Source organism: Lethenteron reissneri, chromosome 50 (genome assembly GCF_015708825.2).
Source record: "Lethenteron reissneri isolate LAM-NWPU_2019-01 chromosome 50, ASM1570882v1, whole genome shotgun sequence".
Taxonomy (NCBI): Eukaryota; Metazoa; Chordata; class Hyperoartia; order Petromyzontiformes; family Petromyzontidae; genus Lethenteron; species Lethenteron reissneri.
Genome location: NC_083828.1, coordinates 10626384 through 10634797, shown reverse-complemented (window position 1 = coordinate 10634797; position 8414 = coordinate 10626384). Strand labels below are relative to the sequence as shown.

The window sequence follows — 8414 nt, the reverse complement described above, 5'->3', positions numbered from 1 at the left end:
AGCAAGCATCTATAAAGGCCGTAACGGCACACTAAGCAGTGGGTGGTCAAGACCACACCTTGTCACCTTTGTCTCCCTCGTGGCGATGTTTTACACCGCACCAGGTACTCATTTGAGGCTGGGTCGACCTTGGGGAGGCCCATGACCGGTTCAGATAATCGTCACTGGTGTTGGCCGTGAGCGGGAATCGAACTCGGGCAGCACAAACTCGACGCAACAGAAAGTCTCCCGAGTCGGGAATCAAACCCTTCTGGCTGCGAGATTCCAGCCTTATCCCCCCAACCGCGCCGCCCCGTCTTCCCCCCTGCCACGGACGGAGCTGCAGGGCGCGCACACACACATGCACGCACACACACACGCCGCACACGCACGCACGCACGCACGCACACACACGGTGGTACCTTCTTGAAGCCGGGCTGGTCGAGCACGGAGGAAGGGTGGAGGCGCACCCTGCGCTCGAGCTGCGTGGTGAGCGTGTGGCTGGTGCGGTCCACGTGGATCACGTTGGGGTAGAGCCCCGCCACCAGCGCCGCCTTCACCACCGGCCAGTTCTCCGAGTTCGTGTTGAGGTCGCGGATGTCGCCCCCGCCTCTCGCCCGCACGAAACCTGACGCGCGATTATTATGATCATTATTAGTGGTATGACTGTCAGTGACGCTGGCTTACACAAGAAAGATTATTTAAAACTTAACTGTAAAAAAATTATTTTACCAGTTAAGGCCCCACTGAACTATATCGCTATCTTCAGAAGCACCTGGCCACAAATGATTTGCGCAAACAGTGGCTACCATCATGCCCGAAATTTATAAGCAGTAGCCAACTACTCTAAGGTGTGATATTGATGCTAAATGTGGAGAGAAAAACTGGAGGACCCGGAGAAAAATCCACAGGGAGAGAGACATGCAAACTCCAAATATACAGCAGCAGGCGTCAGGGTCGTAATCGAAACCCACGACCTCCTGTATACCAGGCGAGGTAGTACAATCTTGGCACCGTGGCACAGAAGGGCCTGCCAAGTTTTTTCAGTAGAGGTGCGATGATGTTGCTGTGCTGTGTGATCCCAATTTGAGTAATTTATATGTAATTGTTTTACAGCATTGGCATGTTGACAATATCAGTTCCATTTTTATGTGATATCTTATTTACTTACTATGGGAGGAAATCAGAGGAAACCAGAGGAAACCGTTACAAAACATATAAACTGCACACAGAAAGTCGGCCAAAACCCAAGAATCGAACCCAGACCCTGTTTGCTGTGATGCACAAGTGTTGCCACCTGTGCCTGCTGCCACCCCTGCCAGGAGAGTTAGTGCACATTTTCAACAAATAAGAAAGAAACGGACTACAAATATAGTCGGAGTTTTTTTTCCAAACCCATCCTCACTATCATCCTATCTGTTGCTATAAGTATCGTGATATGAGATGCATTTCTTGTTTCTTCGGTAAAGTCACGTAGAAGGGAAGTAATAAAATAATAAAAATAAAACATAATAAAACAATTCTCACGACGTTCGGCTACAACGCAAGCAGCCGTCTTCAGGTGAAGAATGAGACACTACCAAACTAGGAGCTATATATAAGCTTGCATTGGGGGTTGAAGACGCGCCTTAACCAAAAGAATGTGCATGTGAAGAGGAATTTAGCATATTCATGGAAAATGCGTAGGCGTTGGGCGGGGGGGTGTCAAAGTCATATTATGCCCATGCATTATGCAGGATCAGCAGCAACCAAGGGGGTGTGCAGGGATTAGCAGTAACAAAGGAAGGAATGTTAATGATATGTAGCTGCAGTTACTCAACAACCACGTAAAACTAAAGTATAAACTACATAAAAAACTAAAGTATAAACTGCATCGCACCATCAGTATACTTACTATACTCTATAATAAGCTGAGTTACTAACAGCAAGTAATACATTACCATTCTACCTCGTAAAAATTCTATAATATGCTTCCATCTAGACCTTATTCTCTTACATCACACGAGCATATAACCGTACTATATACTGCCATAGATAAACCAACATTAAATTATATACTGTATTGCTGTAAACCAACCTATCTCTATACATTTAATATAACACTATGTATTATTCTACACACCCTACTGTGTGTCGAAATGGTTTATTACGTCCCTTACAATGATTGCTGAGCCAGAATCCATCTTCTCGGTTAAAATTGTCTCTGTGTTTGTATATGTGGATCGCCTCATGAACGAATCTCTCATGATAGCCAGATGGCTTGCAGAGAACCTCTGTCTTGGAGAAGTCAATATCATGTGAGCCCACTGAGTTGTACAGTGATCTGCACGGCTGAGGTGTTTGTCCTACCGTGTTTCAGGTCAGCTTTATGTTCACGGATGCGGTCGAGACATGTCGTTTGGTTTCCCCAATGTAACTGCTACCACAGAGGCAACTTAGTTTGTAGACGCCCAGGGTACTGTATGTCTGGAACCACATCTTTTACAGACGGTACCAGATCACGGATTTTTATGTACTGTGTTGAATCGGACCTGGATCTTGTGTTTAATCAGGATTTTGGAGATCTTTTTTGTGACCCCAGCAATGTAGGGTAAGGTGATGGTCTTGAAAGGCTCCTCAACAGGATTCCTTCTTGATGGTTGGAGTGATGGCTTTGCGGATTGTATAGTCGGAGTAACCATTTGCCTTAAGAGCTTGGCGTACGTGTTTGAGTTCACTGGAAATGTGTTCATGGTCGGAGATGCATTGGGCTCTATGATATAGAGTCTTGATGAGGGAATTCTTCTGGGATGGATGGTGGTGGGAATCCGGTTTTAGATAAGCATCCGTGTGGGTGGCTTTCCTGTAGACAGAGTGGCTCATTGAACCATCAGGTCTCCTTTTGATTAGGACATCCAAAAAGGGTAGCTTGCCATCATTTTCGACTTCCATGGTGAATCTGATGGCTGGGTGTATGGAATTGATGTGGTCGAGAAATTGGTCTAGAGCAGGCCGGCCATGTGGCCAGATGACAAAAGTGTCGTCTACGTACCTCTTCCATAAGGTCGGGCGTAGAGTGGCAGTCTGGATAGCGTCCGTCTCAAATTTCTCCATGAAGATGTTGGCTACAACCGGAGATAGGGGGGAGCCCATTGGGGTGCCCTCAATTTGCTTGTAGAAGGTTCCATTCCAGGTGAAGTATGTATTGGTTAAGCAGTGTCTCACCAGGGGGGGTACCCCAGCATTCAGTCCTTGATGAACCAAGTCTTCAATGATTGCGATGGTGTCAGGCACAGGTACCTTGGTGAACAAGGAAACCACATCAAAACTGACAAGCAGGTCGTCTGGGGACAGGGCAATCCCCTTGATTGTCGATACCAGGTCAGTAGAGTTTAGTACTGCAGAGGTGGTTTTTCCAGTGAAAGGCCGTAGGATTTCGGACAAAAAACGAGCCAGTTTGTAAGTGGGGGAGTTGATAGTAGAGACAATGGGACGTGAACATAAAGCTGACCTGAAACACGGTAGGACAAACACCTCAGCCGTGGCAGATCACTGTTACAACTCAGTGGGCTCACATGATATTGACTTCTCCAAGACAGAGGTTCTCTGCAAGCCATCTGGCTATCATGAGAGATTCGTTCATGAGGCGAGCCACATATACAAACACAGAGACAATTTTAACCGAGAAGATGGATTCTGGCTCAGCAATCATTGGAAGGACGTAATAAACCATTTCGACACACATTAGGGTGTGTAGAATAATACATAGTGTATATTAAATGTATAAGATATAGGTTGGTTTACAGCAATACAGTATATAATTTAATGTTGGGTTTATCTATGGCAGTATATAGTACGGTATATGCTCGTGTGATGTAAGAGAATAAGGTCTAGATGGAAGCATATTATAGAATTTTTACGAGGTAGAATGGTAATGTATTACTTGCTGTTAGTAACTCAGCTTATTATAGAGTATAGTAAGTATACTGATGGTGCGATGCAGTTTATACTTTAGTTTTTTATGTAGTTTATACTTTAGTTTTCTACGTGGTTGTTGAGTAACTGCAGCTACATATCATTAACATTCCTTCCCTTTGTTACTGCTAATCCCTGCACCCCCCTTGGTTGCTGCTGATCCTGCATAATGCATGGGCATAATATGACTTTGACACCCCCCCGCCCAACGCCTACGCATTTTCCATGAATATGCTAAATCCCTCTTCACATGCACATTCTTTTTGTTAAGGCGCTCTTCAACCCCTAATGCAGCTTATATATAAGCTCCTAGTTTGGTAGTGTCTCATTCTTCACCTGAAGACGGCTGCTTGCGTTGTAGCCGAAACGTCGTGAGAATTGTTTTATTATGTTTTATTTTTATTATTTTATTACTTCCCTTCTACGTGACTTTACCGAAAGAAACAAGAAGATGAATCCCTGCAGTCACGAAAGCTTTAAATCGATATGAGATGCGTAATCCATTCAGAAGTCTCTCAACCTGTCGTGACGGAGAACGACCAACGGAGGCGGATATCACAGAGCTACTACAGAGCTCCATTTCAAGTGACCTCCGGTTCACACCCGCTCTGTCGTATGAGAGTAATATTCGTTGCAAGACGGTCAAACTGAAATGTTAAATTCTCAGAGCTGAAATTTTAGCCAAATAAAGTGCAGAAGCAAATTTTATGGGATTTTTTTGTGCAGTCATTTGGAGACCAGGCTGAGACCATCAACTTGGTACACTTGAGCACCCGGTATCATTACAACAAAGTCTGTGTGAGACTATGGATCTCAATCTAATGTCTACGGGTCTCCGTAAATCTATGGGCCTCCATGTGAGTCTGAGCCCCTATGCGAGTCTATGGGTCTCTATGTGAGTCTGTGGATCTATGCGAGTCTATCGGTCTCTATGTTAGTCATTAGTAGCCGGGCAAAGACCAAGAACTCGCTACACTTGAGAAGCCAGTTTAATCACAGACAGGAAGCCGAAACCTGGATTGGAACCCCAGGATCACAGCGGCGCCGGCTGGGCGCTCTGAAACTTTCCGAGCCACTCGGTCGCGTCGACTATGCAGCTCGTCTTACCGGACGCACGCAGCTGACCCAACAGCTGCGACCTCATGCCGAAGATCATCTCCATGGTGCCCTGGCTCAGGAAGCTTCGCTCGCAGAACGAGCGCTCCCAGCCGTCGGCGCACGCCTTCTGCCACGCCTGGCAGGACGGAGACACAGAGACAGCGCACCGGAAATACACTTTTCAGTGACGGGGCAAGTTTGTTTTTCCCCACAAACAGTCTCTTTGTTATTTAGCAAAGAGGCGGTGACGTGGCCCAGCGGGAGCGCGCCTGGCGCTTGTAGCAGAGGTTCACGGCTCAAATCTGGCAGGCCGCCCGCGGTTTTTGCTTGTGAGATGTTAACGACCTCGCCTGGTATACAGGATGTCGTGGGTTAGATCCTGACCCTGACGCCTGCTGCTGTATATTTGGAGTTTGCATGTTCTCCCCTTGGTCGTGTGGAGTTTTCTCCGTTTTTTCTCTCCACATTTAGAAACATGTATTTCGAGTATTTGGCTGCAATACATTTCCACATGATAGGCCACTTTATTGGGCTATCATTTGTGGCCAGGTCGCTTCTGAAAAAGAGCTATGTAGCTCAGTGGGCCTCACTTGGTAAAATATTTTTTTTTTACTGCGGTGTGTATTAATTGTAAAATACACGCCACCTGCCTTTCAGTGAACGTTACAGATCCCCGGACGTCATAAAAAATGGGTAGGCCATTGTATCCCTGCGTCAAGCTGACTGCGTCATGCTCCAAAATGTGCCACTTTCAAAACATTACACCACAACTGGGATCACACGTACAGGAGCAAAATCGATGCCCACTATTGGCAGACTAATCCCGCTTGCCGGCACGGTGCCGAGCCACCTTGTGCTGCCACACAGGGGGTGCCCCCCCCCCCCCTTTGTAGTGCGTTCAGGATGAGGTGTGATGTAAGTCGTCTATCAATTTAATACGCAGTAGGCTTTCGTGACAAATTATATCCAGAAAAAAGGGGTTTATTTGGGTTAGATCACGTAAATATAAATGTGTCGTTAAACCCACCACCACTCGACACAGCCAATTAGTAAGGTTTGTTAGTACTTGAATTGTAAATGTTGTGGGTATACTCTCCAACACACCGGTGTGCTGAAGACATAACTCATTTGCACGTTTTGTTTATGTGACAAACCTGACTAATTTCCTGTGTTGGGTGGTGGCGATTTAACAACACATTAATATTTACGCAATATAACTGACAAAAAACCCTTCATCCTGGATGTCGCTTATCACGTGGAAAGCGCTCTAAGAAATGCCACAGTTTAACAGAGGGCACTCAATAAAATGCAAATCACTATTATTGTTACTACCAGTCTAACAGTGCCCAACCAACCCCTCCCTCCCTGCCACCCACGCGACAACTGCTACCTGCGCCACCCCACCTGGAATGCCCGGAGCAGGGCCATGTGATCGCTGAACGTGGAAGCGGCGAGCTTCTTGCGCGAGAAGGCGGCGGCGCGTTTGTGCGCCGGCTGGCTGGGCAGCGTGAAGGGGTCGCGGTAGGCGAGCGAGCAGGCGATGGTGAGCACGGGGTCGAGGCACTTGAGCACGACGCCGTACAGCACCATCTTGCCCAGGTGAGGCTCCACGGGCAGGTCTGACAGGTGATGACCCAGCTCCGTCAAGTCCTCCCAGTTGTCCATCGCGTCGATCGCCTGCGCGCGTGCGTGCACGAACAATGCGCGTGTCTGAGTTAATGCCTGCGTGTCGTTAGCCATGGCACTTGGGTCTGTCCCGTGACTTCCTGCCACGTGGCCTTAAAGAGCACTTAGCCTGGCACAAGCACGGTGGTGATGTCACCGCCACTCGGTGGCGAACGGCGGTTGTTGTTGTCGTCATTAGTGGTAGCGCAGTGGTTATCGTGAAACCGGCGGCCCGAGTTTGATTCCCGCTCGCGGCCAACACCGCTGACGATTATCTGAACCGATCCTGAGCCTCCTCGAAATGGGCTAAAGTGAGCACCAGGTGCAGTGTGTAAACATTGCCACTCGGGAGCCAAAGATGGCCAGGTGTGGAGCTGGCAACCCACCCCCCCATGTGTGCAGTGCCGGCCTTCATGTATGCTTGCTAACAGCACTTGCCCCAAAATGTACGATAAGGCTATATGGGGGATCTTTGTCTCTGTGTCGTTAGCACACTTGCGTTACAAACCCAGCAACCCGGGTTTGTTTTCGACGTCGTATATTGCGACTCAATTGGTGTTTGGGTCAGGCCACGTGAATTTGCACACACACGGGGGACAATTATTTCGTTTGACCGTGTCAGGCGGTGGAGGGTTTTTAACGTCACAAACGTGGCCAGACCACGACGCGGCCTAAACCCAGACAACAAAGAAATCAATCGCGAACCAGCAACTCCTGGAAGGCGATGTTACAAACAGAGAGGCAACACAAGCGCCGTCGTCTGGGCGAGGCGTTGCGAAGGCCGCCCCTCCCCACCGCACCTTGAGGATCTGCAGGGCGTTGCGGACGATGAGATTGGGCGGGGGATCCGGAGCCTTGGCCAGGAACTCGGCGATCGGCATGCAGGTGGGCGCCAGCAGCTTGGTGTGCAGGCACAGCTCCTACAGCAGCAGCAGCAGCAACAGCAGCAGCAACAGCAGCAGGGGCAGCAGCAGCAGCAGCAGGGGCAGCAGGGGCAGCAGCAGGGGCAGAGGTGGTGCAAGTGATCCGCAAAACAAATATCACCATGACGGCACCACCCTCCCGTTTATCCTCTATTTTATTATTTAAAAGCATTATAATAATAACACTTTCGTTTTATATTAGCGTCATTCAAGCGGTTTGCACGGCTGCCTCGGCGCAGCATCGCTGCTGGAATAGCATATTGTGGCAAATCTATTCTGGCAAATCGCCCGATGATGCTGGACGTAATTATCAGCGAAACGTCGTACTACTCAAATTGTGAATGTTGTGGATTTACTCTCCAACACACCGGTCGGCTGAAGTAGTAAACTAATTGGCACGTTTTGTTTACGTGACAAACCTTACTGGCTGTGTCGGATGGAGGAGGGTGTACGACACGCATTGCTATTTTGCTCACGTGGCGACCTGAACCCAAAAAAGTATTAATTATTAATTATCCCCACTGTACACAATGCAAACCGTTTCCTTCACCCACGTTACACGCATCATACTGTTTGCGTTAGTTTCCGCGATCTGACAATATTTGGCGCATTCCGGGCACTCTTGGTCAGAGGCTATGATGCTGCTGATGATGATGGCGATGATGGCGACGATGAAGATGGCGATGCTGCTGATGATCACGAAGATGGTGATGATGGCGATGATGAAGATGGCGATGATGGCGATGATGAAGATGGCGATGATGAACGTTTATCCCTGGGATGCTGCAGACAGGC

At 48.2% G+C, this 8414-nt stretch overlaps 1 protein-coding gene across 1 annotated transcript in view; it reads right to left on the bottom strand.

Annotated features, from left to right (window-relative positions):
• Positions 1-270: 270 nt before the first annotated feature.
• LOC133355036 (3'-5' RNA helicase YTHDC2-like) overlaps positions 271-8414 on the bottom strand; it is a 34441-nt gene continuing 26297 nt past the window's right edge. The window contains exons 20-24 of the mRNA XM_061572293.1: positions 7497-7616; positions 6436-6708; positions 5041-5167; positions 394-607; positions 271-319 (exon numbers count right to left, since the gene is read on the bottom strand). Of these exons, the coding sequence (XP_061428277.1) occupies positions 271-319; positions 394-607; positions 5041-5167; positions 6436-6708; positions 7497-7616 (783 nt within the window). The remainder of the gene's footprint in view (positions 320-393; positions 608-5040; positions 5168-6435; positions 6709-7496; positions 7617-8414) is intronic.